This window comes from Colius striatus, chromosome 13 (assembly GCF_028858725.1).
Source record: "Colius striatus isolate bColStr4 chromosome 13, bColStr4.1.hap1, whole genome shotgun sequence".
NCBI classification, from domain to species: domain Eukaryota; kingdom Metazoa; phylum Chordata; class Aves; order Coliiformes; family Coliidae; genus Colius; species Colius striatus.
In genome coordinates this window covers 14,916,552-14,930,393 of record NC_084771.1, presented here as the reverse complement: position 1 = coordinate 14,930,393, position 13,842 = coordinate 14,916,552, and the positions used below count along the sequence as shown (strand labels likewise).

Here is a 13,842-nt window from a genome sequence, read left to right as displayed (position 1 = left end):
TGGCGATTCCCCTCCATTGCCAAGGGAGGGAGGACGAGACACATAATCTGTTGGGACCCAGAGGGTCTGGATTTCCACAATGAAAAGCAAACCAGAAGCTATAGCAAAGTCCAAAGTTGAAATAAAATGATCCAGGTTTTTGGTGAGGGGAATAAGTTATCTTTCAGTGATAGTTACAAAATTCAAACTTCTCCCTACCTTGAAACGAAACAGATGTGGAAGATGCAAAATGCATTGTGTAAGGTGACTGGACAAGTCCTTCAGAACTAGCACAGCTGAAGGCAGAGCACGAGTTGAGAGAAGGATGGACAGTGTGTTTCTGTGCAGGCTGTATCCATCTCTATCAGAAAGGGACATGTTACTGCTAATAGTTTGATCTGAATCTGCCTTTGATTCTGACCTTCTTGGGCAAATCGTGTTAACTGGAATTTATTTACATCTTTTCTTTTTCAGGCCTTTCTTGAAGCAGCAAAGAATGTATTTTGTATTTGCCCATATGCTGACTTCTGTTTCCACGTGGCTGGCAATAATTCTCCTGATCTTTATCAGCCTTTTCCCAGAAATTCTTCTAATAGTTTTAAAAAATATGAAAGAGAAAAATCATCAGGTAAGGAACAAGATGATGTATCACACGGTATTTTTAGGAGGACCTCGCTTGCTTTTAAGCACCAGATGAACCCGTAACAGTACCACTCGTGTCTAAAGGAATACTTTCTAGAGTCTCGTCTTGCTCTTTCACATGACAGAAATGTCAAGAAGCTCATCTAAAAATACTGTCTAGATCTGTAGCACGGAGAGACTCAGCCCATGCCTTTCCTTAGTTGCCTTCCCTGGATGGAAACCTGCTGTCTCTTACAAGAGTACAGTAACTCTTTTCCAACCTGAACTGATAATTAAACCCATCCTATCGTGTCCTGAAAAGAAGCTACTTGTTTTTATACCAAAGAACACACCCACGATGTTCCCGTTGGTTATGACCTCAGGTGCTGGTGCAGGGGCAACAGGGTGCTGTCTTGTCACATCTGCCCACCCCTCTTAGTGACTGAGGTGTTAGCCTGCAGTGTTTATCTGTCCTTGAAAGCAGTCTGGTTTCTTGACAACTTTCCTCTGCTGCTGAGGAGGAAGGCTCATTTTAGAAGTGTAAACCATCCCCTCAAAGTTTTCTTTGTCACTCATGCAAAGGTGAATGACAGCGCTGCCAGGCTCAGGGCCTGCACAGTGCTGAGACCCCCCCTGCCTCAGGTCTCTGCTCACCCAGAGGTGTCACGTCCCCCCCAGCAGCCCCTGCTCACCCTGGCTGTGCCTCTGCTGCCCCCTGTGCTTCCCCCTCCCTCTTGCAGCCCCTCTCTTTCCCCCTGCCCTACCACCAAGTCCTGCCTGGGCTCAGCATGCCAGCCTCCTGACAGGCATTGCAGTGAGGTTATGTGTCTGTAGGCCACACACAGCCCAAGGGATCAGGGCTGGGCCAGCACTGTAAGCGCAGGGTCCCCCCCTGCAACACCCACCACGTCTTGGCAGGGTGGGTTTGGCCATCGCTCCCCTCAGCTCCATGGCTGCAGGTTTTGGCCAGCAATGTGCAGAGGTGGTTTCTGCATGGACCAGTGCCGTGGTACTGGTAGGCTGGTCTGTGTCCTGGGAAACCATGGGATAACCTTCCAAATACTGGGGTTTAAAATGGTTTTTTCTCCTTGAAGCTCTTTTAGCCCATGAAGTTTCAATGCACTTTCCTCACCTGTGAAAACTTATCTTTGGTCCTTATTTAAAAATGATAATTATCTCAGTTAAAAAACCCCCAGTATATCCAAGGAAGTAACAAAGGTTTTCCCCTCCCCTAGCACTTGAAGTACAAGTTTGGCACAATATCTGTGAAGTAAAGCATGTATCTGCAAGACAAAAAAATCCCAAACCATAAGCTGAAAGCAATAGAAATGTTAAAATAAGTGTGGTTGAATTCTCTGAGACTCCTGTAATTTCTTCCAATTAAGTGTGATTTAATAGTTTCTAGCTAACACCCCTATTGAATAAGCTGGGAGCAAGTTGCTTCCAGCTGTAGATGTGGGACAGTGCAAGGACAGTGACCTGAAAGGGTGACCTGGGGGTTACCAAGCCCCAGCTCAATTCACCTGAGAGGTGACCCATTTTTGCCTTCAGCTGTTGGCCAGAAGATCCATTTGCCTGTGCAACACTTGCTTTCAAGAGTGCTTTATATGCATTAAAAAAAGGCTCTTGTGAAATCATTTAGAAAAGCACAGTGAGCGTCATCTAGAAAAGTCTTTTCATATGTGCATACCAAACTAAACACAGGCTGAGCCATATTTAAATGTACTTTTTGGGCAAGAGTTTAAAAAAAAGTCTGAAGCAGGTAGCAGCTCTAGATGTCTTTGTTAGTCAGTCACCTAATTTGTGAAGGCATCTAAGACCAGGTGGATGATTTCAAATCAAGACCTTTTTGAAAATTCTGATCTTAATATTGAACAAAAGCCCCAACCATCAGTTTCCCAAGAGGAGCATTAAATGAAAAACAAAGATTAGAGATGTTGCTTAGGTGGCTGAACCCCCAGCTTGAGAGCTGAGGTCCTCTTTAAAAGAAGAGGATGGACTGAGGCCATTGATGGGCATTTACTCTGGTCCTCAACAGGACCAGGTTTCACCTCGAGTTCCCTGTAACCCAGCACATCAGCTCTGCTCAGTCTTTATTCAATTTTCTGTGTGGAGGTATTTTGGTTTTTTTGGTTTGTAACTGCAAGGCACATTTGTGTTTTTCCTTGGTTTCTGCCTTTCTCCTTCTTGTACTGCAAGTTTCTGTCTTTTGTGCTGTTGTGAACTAGGTAACGAAGCGCCTTCCTTCCTCAGGAACATCCACTATCTTCATGCTTTCTCAAACTTCCAGCAATCACAGCTTTTCTTGGAGTGAATAAGGTGATTTCCTTTCTGAGTTGCTATGTTGCTTGCTCTACTGCTTTTTTCCTCCTAATAATAATGCCTAACTCCTGAAAATCCATGTTTAGATTGGCTCACTCAGTAAATCCCTGCTTTTTTTCCCCTCCTCTTGCTTTAATTTAAAACTTTTGCTTAAATATTTCACCTGTCTCTTCCCCTTTGGTCTCCTGCTGCACCTCAGCTGTTTGAGCTGGTCATGCTTGGGGTGTCCAAGTGAGGTGGACACGGACGATGCTAGTTACACTCTCCTTCCCTGCTGTAGTTTTGCATTAGCTAACTAGATACAAACTCCCCTGAAGCATGGGATGAGGTGGCCTCTGTTTTGATCACTTTGGGATGACTTGGCAAACAGCTCAGTCTTGTTTGATCTAGAAGGAACTCCCCAAGTGCCCGTCTTGCCCAGTCCATCCCGCTTGTTAGTGCTACTGTTGCTGTTTGTACAGATGAATAAGCCACTACACTCGACCCTCACATCAAGGGAGAGCCTTGGATGGGGGTGGTGGGGCTACCCCACAGCAAAGTGCCTTGAAAACACGTTCCTAGTGTTTGATGTCACTGCAGATCTCCAGCATTACTTGCTGTTTTAAAGATACCAGTTATGTGGAGATGAAGGATGTTTTCCTCCACCTTCAAAAGCACCTGTAGCATAACCCCCCCAGGCCTGAAGTTAACCATTTCAGGGAGCAGGGCTAGCGTATGAGTACCTTCCATGCCTCTTGCACTGCAAAACCCAGCCAGTATCAATGATTGTGGTATGTAGGGGGAGTGTACTGCTACATCCCTTATGACATGACTTAGCTGTCAGAAGGGATGTGTATGTGTGTGTCTTATGTTGTCTGACTGTTAGACAGGGACAAGTGTTGCATGTGCTATAAGTCTCTTTGCCTCGCTGTTGCAGAGCAGCAGGAGGGCACCTGATTCATTGTCGGCCAGACCTTCTGTCAGACCACTTCTTTTAAGAACATTCTCAGATGAATCTAGTGTGTTGTAACAGGTACCCTGTCCGAAGGAGTTGGGATGGTTTTAAAGGCATTGATTAACCAGATGTAACCCCCTTCAAATCAATTAAACTGTGGTTCTTGTAATCCTCTTGACTGTTGGTGTGGGGCACCTGTCCTTGTGGAATGGAGATGCAATGCTTGGGATGCATTTTAATTTGGGGACGTTGTCCCGTCCAGCCTCTTCAGAACTCTGTATTTGTACAGATCCTCTAAAAATGGAAATATTTTGCAGTATGTAAACAAATCTTTCAGTATAACTGGTATTTTAGTCTTAACAGAAAATGTAATCTGACAATGCAGTCAGAGTGCAGTGCTAGCAGTGGTTATAAAAGCCAGCCCTCATATATTTACAGGGAAGTATTCAAATTTCAGCTATTAAAATGGTTCCAATATTGCATCTGAATTGTACCAACGTCTCTTTTTCTAGGGTGCATGCTGTTCTGTCAGAAATAAGTACATTTAAATTCATCTGCATAGACTGGTACTAAACACTTGTGCTTGTGTCTGTGTGTGGCCAGACGGGCCGGCGGGCATGTCTCCGTGTCTGTACGTCTGTGCACACACTGAGAGCATCCCTGCTACACCTTCACTTGGGTTTAAACATCGTAGTAAGCCAATGGCAGAATGAAAAAGTCAAAGTGCCTAATTGAATTCACAACTTTGCTTTCAGGCAAGGTGTTCTGTAGCAGGGTGGTGTCTGCTGCAGGCAGCCCTCCCCTGCCTCTGTACCCATGCCTGCTCCCAAAGACATGCATGTTGTGGGAATGATGGGGCCAATAGCCAGCCTTGCCAGAGCTCCGGAGCATCTGGCAGAAGTCCTGAGCAGCCATCCCTGCCGACATTAGGTGGTGCTCTCCACTGCTGTATACTGGGGCAGACTGGGACCAGGCAGATGCTGCTTTTAGGCTTTATGTGGCAGTTTACAGATTGTGCAAATCAATTTACCATCCTGTTGTCTGGTTGTGAATAACATTTGGCACTTTTGCTGTGGACTAATCATTCTCTTCCTAGAAAGTTTTCATTGTTCTTTAGATTCTCAAAATAGCACAGGAAAAGGTTTGTGAGTTTGGGAGTGTATCAATTGCAACCCATGAGTGTTTTCCCTTCTGATTTTTGCAGACTGGCGCATTTGATCTGCCTATGTTAGTCTCATACAAACGTATAGAAAATGGTTATGTGAAGACTGAAGATGCTGTTACTAACTTGGCAGAAAGATATCCTCTCAGGATACTTTGAAGTGCTCCATACAAACACTGCATATTGTCATGCTCTAGGAAAACCCCCTGGTTTTAACCAAACAGTTTTCTTTGATATTACTGAGTACAGCAAGCAGCCATGCTGATAAAGCAGCAGCCTGGGCACTGGCCCCACCTACCTGTTTGTCTTTGGGCTTGTGGCTTCCCCACCTTCTCCCCAGAAAATAAAGAATTCTGCCAAATTTCTACATCATTGGAGGCTGAGAAAGCATCTGAAACAGCGTGAATTGAAGTGCAAGAGAGCAACACCAGCCCCATTTCACAGGGGGGCTTCCTCTGCCTGCTGCAGATCTGTCCAAGAGCAGCAGAGAGCTGCTGACATCCCTTGCTTTGCCTGACCAAAGAAGTAGCACAGACTTTAAACCCAATGACAGCCCCTTCTGCTCCTCTCAGGCAGAAGCTGGATATAGCCTGATGAGCATCTCACCTGATGCTGGAGCTGCTGCCCCTTGGCAGGGGTCTGTCCCTTCCCAGCCCTGGGTTGCCAGATGCACGTGACAGAAATACTTGAAAATCCAGGAGAAATCTTGGCCACTGGTGCAAAGGCTTCAGGCACACAGCCCTCCATGGCACCCAGCTGGAAGCACCTCAGCATCTTCCTGCAGCCACTTAGCTGAGGGCCTTATTCCTGATGAAGGGAGAGGAAAAGCTGCTTTTCCCAAGTGTTGTGGCTGTTGGTGGTGGAAGGAGGCTTTCATGGGGAAGGAAAGAATCTCAGAAGTTGGGTTGTGCCAGATGTTCAGCTGATTTGCCTGGGCTCCTGTGGTTGTGCTTACATTACTGCACTGTGCAGTTGCTCCAACACTTTAAAGGCCTGAGTGACAGTGTGGTCCCTGGGTGGTCCCAGGCCCATGAGCTGTGCCTATGGACCTGCAGGCATAGAAGGCTGCATTGGGAGTTATTTGCAATAAGAAAATAAATGAAAAAAAAAAAGCCAGTTTAAAAATAAATGGAAGACATGAACCTGCTTTCATTTTACACTTTATTTGTTTTGTCAATTGGCATGCTCTTCTTCAGCCTACTTGTACCGTGGTCTTGGGAGCTTTTCTCTATAGGTTGTGCACAGCAGAGGTGAGATACCTGACTCTTAATTATTATGTTTTTTCTCTGATATTTCCTATGTGGAAAAAGCAGCTTTTTTTGTTGTTGTGTCAAGTCACAGAGTGCTGCAGAGTCACTGCTGGGAGAAGCGTTTGAATCTCACGTGAGAGGTAACAAGCTCCATGCTGCTGCTGGGTTTGGTTCCCCCTCTCTCAGATTTTGTGTTATTTCCACAAAAGAAACAACAATTTGGGACTAGATGAAACATTCCCTTTGTCAAATTTCACTGAACTATTAATTTTTGGAAGAATCAAGTCTTGCTCTCTGGCTGCCACCGCCGAGGTCTGTGTGTGACGCTGAGGGAAGCAGGATGCGAATGAGCTGCAGAGGAATTCTGGTGTGCATCGTAAGGACTTGGCTGTGGGTGTTACCTGAGTGGGAGAGGGATATGTGTGCAGTTCCTATGGCTGGTGGCTGCTCTTCCATCACCCAGCCTGGGAGAGGATGGCTGCACAGGACCACTGTATTATACACACTGCACTGGCCTCGACACGAATAGTGTTTGTTAGCAACCATGGCTCGACTCCTTGCTGCACGCAAGTAAGGAGCTGCACTTCCAGCATGTGGGCAAAGCTTCCCCCTCTGCTTCTTTTTTCTTTTCCTAGCTCATTTCACGGACCTAAAATTCAACTTGCAGACTTTGTCCCATTCTCAACTTTTCTTGCTAAAATGTGGTGCCTACAGATTCAAGTGTGTGATGAATGCAAGGAGGATATGCTCTATATGCCAAATCTGACCTTTCTCTTTAACTAGACAGTTGCTGACTTGTGTTTACATAACCTTTAAAAGGTGGGCGCTGAAATGCCTAATTCCTGTGATTCAAAACCATTCCAAGCCCGGATGGTCCTAAGCCTGACGCCTTGCTTCTCAGTCTATGTCGTGCTCAACGCCAAGAGTCAAAGTCTGTTCCTGTGTAATTCAGCTGGAGCTTTTGCTGTTAGTGGGAACAAGGTGAAGCTTGCCATGTATGTGTGAACTGTCCGAATGAAGCCACTGAAATGGGTTCATTTCTGCAGCTTGTTTTAAGATGGAGCCTTCGGAGAACCAAATCTTTCTCTCCCGTTTCCAGGCATCCTGTCTCGGGATGGAGGAAGCCACTGCAGTAGCTGTACGTTCAAACTCAAGGCACACGTGCTGAAAAGCAGGTTGGAATTAATGTGAAATGTTTTAAATAGCAGCTCTTTTTGGGAAATGGAGGTTTTCTTGGGCTTGGATCTTCAGCTAGTGCACTGGTGCAGTGCTGGGATGCCAGGACAGCTGGGCTGTCCTGGGCAGGCAGGAAATCTGATCCTTCAGCAGTGACAGAAGTGAAATTCCTACCGCTGTGGATAACTTGTGAAATTGATGGAAACAAAGAGACCCCTTTTGGGGTTAAAGAAGGGAAGACAAAGGGATGACAGTAACTGCAAGGAATAAGCCAGGAGGATGCTGAAGTGGCAAGAATCTGACAGTGATGCTGTGATTGTTGTTTATGTACCATAATACACACTGCACTGTTACAGTGCTCATTAGTGAGCTAAAAGGTCAGTACAGGCTTATCGGTGGAAAAACTTGAAGGAACAAAGGCTGGGGTGTTCTCATAATAATTCGTTGAAACTTAATCACTGGCTAGTGACACTGAAAGATAAGAAAAGCAATTAAGATTCCCTCTAAAACTGTTCTGTGATAACAGAGGAACTTGGTGTAGTCATAGCTACTTTGCAGAAACTAATCCTAATGGTTATGAGAATGTTACAAATGATATGGAATCGCATAAAAGCTTACAACTGAATTTGTGTACACACAGTTGAAAAAACTTACCTAATACTGCACCATTTATCCAATTCCCAGCTGTTGATCTTTTTTTTTTTTTTTTAAAAACCATGTAGTGTATAGAAAGTGTAAATTATATACAGGCAATGAGAAGATACATTTTCAGCTTCTTGCAAAAAGGACTGCAATCTTACATTTTTTCACTTAAATGCAATTTTATACATTTCTGTTGCTTTATATAAAGGAAATTGAATGTGAATGTTACCTTTTATGAATGCAACTTGCTCTTTTTTCATTACAGAAACTTTTGTTTGAAGTAATCAATAAACTTTGGTATGTTGTTCTGATTAATATATATTTGTTGTCTGTCTTGTCTCCTTGGGTACCTCCAGGCAATAGCTTATAGTGTAGCTTTTCCCAGGCAGTTAGAGAGGGACATTGGCATTTTCACTGGGGATAGGTGATGCCAGTGAGGCCATACTTGGTTCTCTGATGTGGGGCATTGTTTGCCTAAGGAAATAGGTTGCTTATCATGGACTTTTCTTCTTCCAGCAAGATAGTAGTGATTCTACTGGCAACAGCTGCTGCATGTAGCTGGCCTGTGTGCTTTAAACCCATTTCCCACAAAAATAACATCAAATTAAGAAAATGAGTCCTGTGAATTAAGTGAATAAATGCATTTAATGTTGTAGAACAGCTCAACTGAGAGCTTTAGCTGCCACTTAGGAGCTGGGTGAAGTGTAACACAGATCCATGTGTCCCACTTCCTTACGTGCATCAAGAGTTATTCTTAGTGCTGTGTGTTGGTTCTGTGCATTGTGGCTACCTAATAATAAATCATCATTTTTTAGTTCAAAGACTAGAAGCATGTAAATGATAATTATTCTGTGGTTTGCAAAGTAGCCAGTGAAGTTCAGGCCAGATATTTGCATTGATGAAAGTCCCAACAACGCGCTGAGAGTCCAACAATGTGATGAAGGTGTTAAAGCAAGACTCACAGTGTTTGTGTAACACACAAGAAAATATAGAGACTTTTTTTTTTAGGACATGGGTCTGATTCAAACTGAAATGTTTGTAATGAAAACCTGACAGTTTGAAGAATTCTGTTTTGGCTGCTTCGATTTCTTCAGCTCCCATCAGCCACTGGCGGACAGATGGCTGTGCTATTTAAAACAAACTCTAACCTTTCAGAAGCAGCTTGTACTATTGGAAACCAGATACATGCATTGAGAATCCTAATAGCCTGAGTGAGTGATAGTGAAAATGATCTGAAGAGCTGGAAAGGGTTTTACTCTGAGCTGGCTGCCCAGGAAGATGGGACAAAAGTAGTAAAAGTAAGCAATGGGAGATGGCCGCAGGTCACCAGGTATTTCAGAAAGCACCAAGTTAGCATTTAAAAGCCTGTGTAGCCATTCATATCAGAAAGGAGAAGCAATGTCATTTTGTAAGGTGGTTTTTAACAAGGACAGCAATTTTTTTTAAAGGTCAGGCTGCTGGCGTGTGAGGGCTCTGGGCAGCGGAGAGGCCGTGGTGTCCCCGTCCCTCCCTCTTCTGCCGCTGTCACAGGAGATGTGTCTGTGGCGTCCCTGCTGCTGGGATGGCGGTTGGCTTCTTCAGCCTTCACATGACTGGGGATAACCTGCTAAGCTGGAAAATACGCTGTGGCCTGGAGAAAGGGCGTGTGTGCACCTGCCTGCATGTTCCCTTCCTGAACCTGGGCTTGGAACAATTAATAAGGCAGGCCTGACTGATGCTGAGAAGTGAGAGTGGGAGAGCAGAGTGCAGTTCTTTCTCACAGTGACAGATGAGGTGACAAAATCTTTCTCCTGATGAAATCAGTGCAGGCTTCAGTGGGGCCAGGGTTTCTGCTAGGCTATGAAGGCTGTGTTCCTCCCAGACCAGCTTGGAAAGAGCCCATGCCAAACAGTACCATCAGGTCGAGGGTGATGCTACTTGGTGCACCTGAAATACTACTAAAAAGCCTGTTTATGAACACCAATGAAAACCTAATTACTTTCCTGCATGAATACATTGACATTGCTATGCTTACTCCCTTCCAAACTATGTTTGCCAGCTTTGTTTTTCCAGTTCTTTGTGCCACTCTAAAAAAAATAAAGGCCATCTAAAATAAAGGCCTTCTGTCCCATTTTGCCCGTTGGAGTTTGGGCATAAAAGACCAAGTGGCTGCTCCCCATTGCAGCCACAGCTTGGGGGCTAAGCAAGCAGTATGGGGCAGACATGCAGGTGAGGAAAGGATCAGAGGAGGAATTACATGTAAGAGCTGATGGGACTAATGTGATAGTGTGGGGCAAAGGTGTTTGCAGCAGCCTCTTAGGTGGTGTAGCAGGATAAATGGGATTTTAGCAAGCCAGAGAGAAACATTACAGCACTTGAGCCCTGAAGTGATGAAAGTAGGGGTATATCTTGGAGAAATTGTCAGGCACCCACAGGACTGACTGTGAGAGCTGGGACAGAGGGCTGAATTGGGAGTGACAAATTACCTTAATGAACCAGAAACTCTTCCTTAACAACAGTCAGAGAAAAGGTGTTTCTGCAAGAGACACTAGGAGAAGCAATTGACTGAGCTGATAGTGAGGGATGGGTGTTTGTCAAGGCACTTTCAGAAGCCTTGAAATGAGCGACATCTTCTTGCCTGGCTCTTGCTTTCTACACAGTCCCACAATGAAGGATGAAAGCAGTAGCTTTTGGAAGTTGCAGAAATGAAACCTATGGTAACAAAATTACACGTTGGGGAGAAATAGCTGATACAGTTATTCATATCAGTCTCAAAAGGTGATAGCATCACTGTGAGACCTCAGGTGTCTGTGCTTGTCTAAAATGGAGCCTTCCTGTTTGAATAAACTGGTATTTTTGAAGGGTCATTTCTAAAACCCAAATAATGGCACCAGGCCCCACAAAACCTTTTAGCCTTCATCTGAAATAAAAGGGAAAAAAAGGAAAAAAGAAGGTTTTGAATTTTGTCTGAGGTTTATTTTCACAGCCTTTGATCTGGAATTTATGAAATTAGTAAAAATTCTCCCTACACATTCTCCCTGAGATTTAAGGATAAGGAATTGCACCCACAGGAAATAAAACTGCAAACAGAGGTGCTGCAGTGCTGGCAAGGTCTCTCGCTCTCTGAGAGAGACCTTTCCCTTCACACACACAAGTCTATGTGCCACTCAGAGGGCTGAGCAGTGTTACAGGGCCTGGGTGGCAAATCTCTGAAAAAGAAATACCCATGTTTCTGGACATAATTGTTCCTTTTTACCAGTTTCCTTGTTTCCTCTATCTTGGCTTCTCTTTTCTTGGGTAATACTCGTCTCTGGATGAGACAGATGTGCTGAGTACCTTCTGCCAGTGTGAAGGAGGAGAAGCTGGTCAGTGCCTCTGCTGAATGTGTTGTTGGAATAGCTGGGCACTTATCATGAAACATCTGAGAGACTGTAAGCAGCCAGGTTTCCAAAACAAGGATCTTTGTGGCCATACAGGCTTGTAAGGGAGTGATGGTAAGGACATGACTAACTATCCTTCAGTTTAAGCAAATACAGCTTTTCCAAGCAGGGAGCTGGTTGGTGGTGCCTTGTAGCAGCTGAGTTGGCTGGAGGTGCAGCATTGGCTGTGCAGGATTGCTGCTGGCATCCCAGCCCAGCCCAACTGGGGCTGCAAAGGCCTTGTCCAGAGCCAATCAATCAATTTGCCTTCTGTTCAGAAGGGCTGAGCCATTTGGGCACCTCCATAATCACTTTTGGGGAGGAAGAGGCTAGAATAGGAGAGTGCTTTCTTTTCTTTTCTGGGAGGTGGTGGAAGGAGTGGAATGAGAGAGAAGCAACTATAATATGATCCCCAAGGTCAGTGAGGGAAGAGAGGAAGTGTGCCAGAGCAAGGCATCCCCTGCACAGTGACAGAACAAAGAACAGTCTTGGAGCACTTAGATGGGCCTTGTATCTGTGCGAGCTGGTGCAGTTTGGGGAAGGTAGCATTTCTGTGATAAAAACACAGCTGGAATGCAGCGTGGCTGTCTGACCATGCTTGTAGCCTTGCATATGGCTGTTTTATAACCGCGTTTTACTGCTGTGCACCTGAGCTGGATTTTTTGATGAGTAACTGCATATGAACTCTCCCTGTCACACAAGACATGCTTTATGACCAGATAGAAAATTATCTATTTGAATTGTTAAGTTAGTGAGGATCAGCTGTGTTACAAACAAAGAGCACTGCCTGAATGGATATTTTTTGCTTGACAAATTCTCTATCAGTGTATGAAGGGACACAGCCTACCAAAAGACGGTGTTTTTCATATTGCCATGGTCAGACCTTGGGTCCTAAATTAATACCCCTGACTGCTGAAGTGTTGGAAAAAGGCTGCTATTATAGTAAGGAACATAATTAAAAGGTTGTTTTGGAAAAACAGGAACATCCACTTCTCTCTGCTGCCTTCCTGGGAAGCTCAGGCTCTGTTTGAGAATGAGCTGGCATCGTTTGAATCTCAGGATCAGGGAACTGCAGCAGATGGGTCAGAATGACACTGTGCTTAGAGCTCTGTCTGGTTTGGCTATGGCATGGCCTTATGTCTTTGTCATATATTGGTCAAGAAACTCACTAGAATGCTGCTTGCAGAGGGTGAAAACACTTGTTTGTATGGCTTATTTTCTTAGAGCCAAGTGCTATAGGCACTACGATGGGGAGTGGCTCTGGCTGTGAGGTGGCGTGCTGGGGGACACTGGAGAGTTGCAGTACATTAAAAATTAAAAAGGGGAAAAAAGGGGAGAAAAGGGGAGAAAAGGGAAAATGGAAGGTAAAAAGGAGCAAGAAAGGAAGGGGAAAAGGAAGGCAAAAGAAAAAAAAAAGGAAGAGATCGGGGAAAAGGACCAAAAAATAAGGGAAAAAATGAAGAGAAAAAAAGGCCAAAAAGGAAAGGGAAAAAAAGGGGGGAAATACAAAAAAGGAAAGGAAAGATACAAAAAAGAAAGGTAAAAATACAAAAAAGGAAGAGGAAAAGGTAAAAAAGGAGAAAAAAAAAGGTAAAAAGATAAAAAAGGAAGGGGAAAAAGGAAAAAAAGAGAAGGGAATAATCGAAAGGGCAGAGGTCAAAGAAGGAAGGGGAAAAGGCAAAAAATGTGAGGGGAAAGGGCAAGAAATGAAGCGAGAGGCGGAGGGCGCCGGGTGCGGGCGGAGGCGCGGGGGCGGGCCCGGGGCGGGGCAGGGGGCGGGCGGGCGCTCCCCGGCCCCGCCTCGGCGGCCGCTTCCCGCGGGCCCGGGGCGGCTCGGCCGAGCGGTGCCGGCGGCGGAGCGGTGCCGCGGGGCATGGCCCTGGCCGCGGCCCCCGCCGGCCCCCCGCCCGGGGGCACGTCGGCGGGGGACATGGAGCGGTACTACCGCCTGGTGCGGGCCGCCGCGCTGCTGGAGGCCGCCGCCGGTGAGTGCCGGGCGGCCGGACCCCGCGGGGCAGGGGCGGGGGGCGCAGGGGGCTGGGGGCGCAGCCGGGGACCGCGGCGGGGGCGGCTTTAGGGCTTTCCTCTGATGTCCCGCTTGTGCCATCGAGAGACTCCGTCTCCCGGCTCGTCTCTTTCCTCCGGGCAGCGAGAGCCCGCGGGGGCCCGGGTCCGGCCGGCACCGGGGGTGCGCGGTGGCCGCAGAGGGGGTGCGAGGGCCGGGGGGCGAGTGGGAGGGATGGAGGAAGAGGATTGCGGTCCGTCTGCCTAGGAAGCCCCTGGGAGGGATTCATCGCAGGGAGGTTGCTGAGGACTTTGAGTGTTAGTTGTTGTGATGGATTACACGGTCAGTGTGGA

General features: G+C 46.1%; 2 protein-coding genes across 6 annotated transcripts in view; both read left to right on the top strand.

The window, feature by feature from the left end:
• The window catches only part of ATP11C (ATPase phospholipid transporting 11C), a 57,809-nt gene extending 49,659 nt beyond the window's left edge, over positions 1–8,150 (top strand). For 2 of the 5 annotated variants that reach the window (XM_062006320.1, XM_062006316.1), the window contains 2 exons: positions 454–607; positions 5,061–8,150. In XM_062006320.1, coding sequence (XP_061862304.1) covers positions 454–607; positions 5,061–5,177 — 271 coding nt within the window. In that variant the 3' untranslated portion in view covers positions 5,178–8,150. Of the gene's footprint in view, positions 1–453; positions 608–2,828; positions 2,920–3,838; positions 3,935–5,060 lie in introns of all 5 variants that reach the window. The other 3 variants (XM_062006317.1, XM_062006318.1, XM_062006319.1) reach the window with 3 other exon arrangements.
• Positions 8,151–13,387: 5,237 nt separating this feature from the next.
• MCF2 (MCF.2 cell line derived transforming sequence) overlaps positions 13,388–13,842 on the top strand; it is a 58,419-nt gene continuing 57,964 nt past the window's right edge. The window contains exon 1 of the mRNA XM_062006465.1: positions 13,388–13,469. Within this exon, the coding sequence (XP_061862449.1) occupies positions 13,415–13,469 (55 nt within the window). The 5' untranslated portion in view covers positions 13,388–13,414. The remainder of the gene's footprint in view (positions 13,470–13,842) is intronic.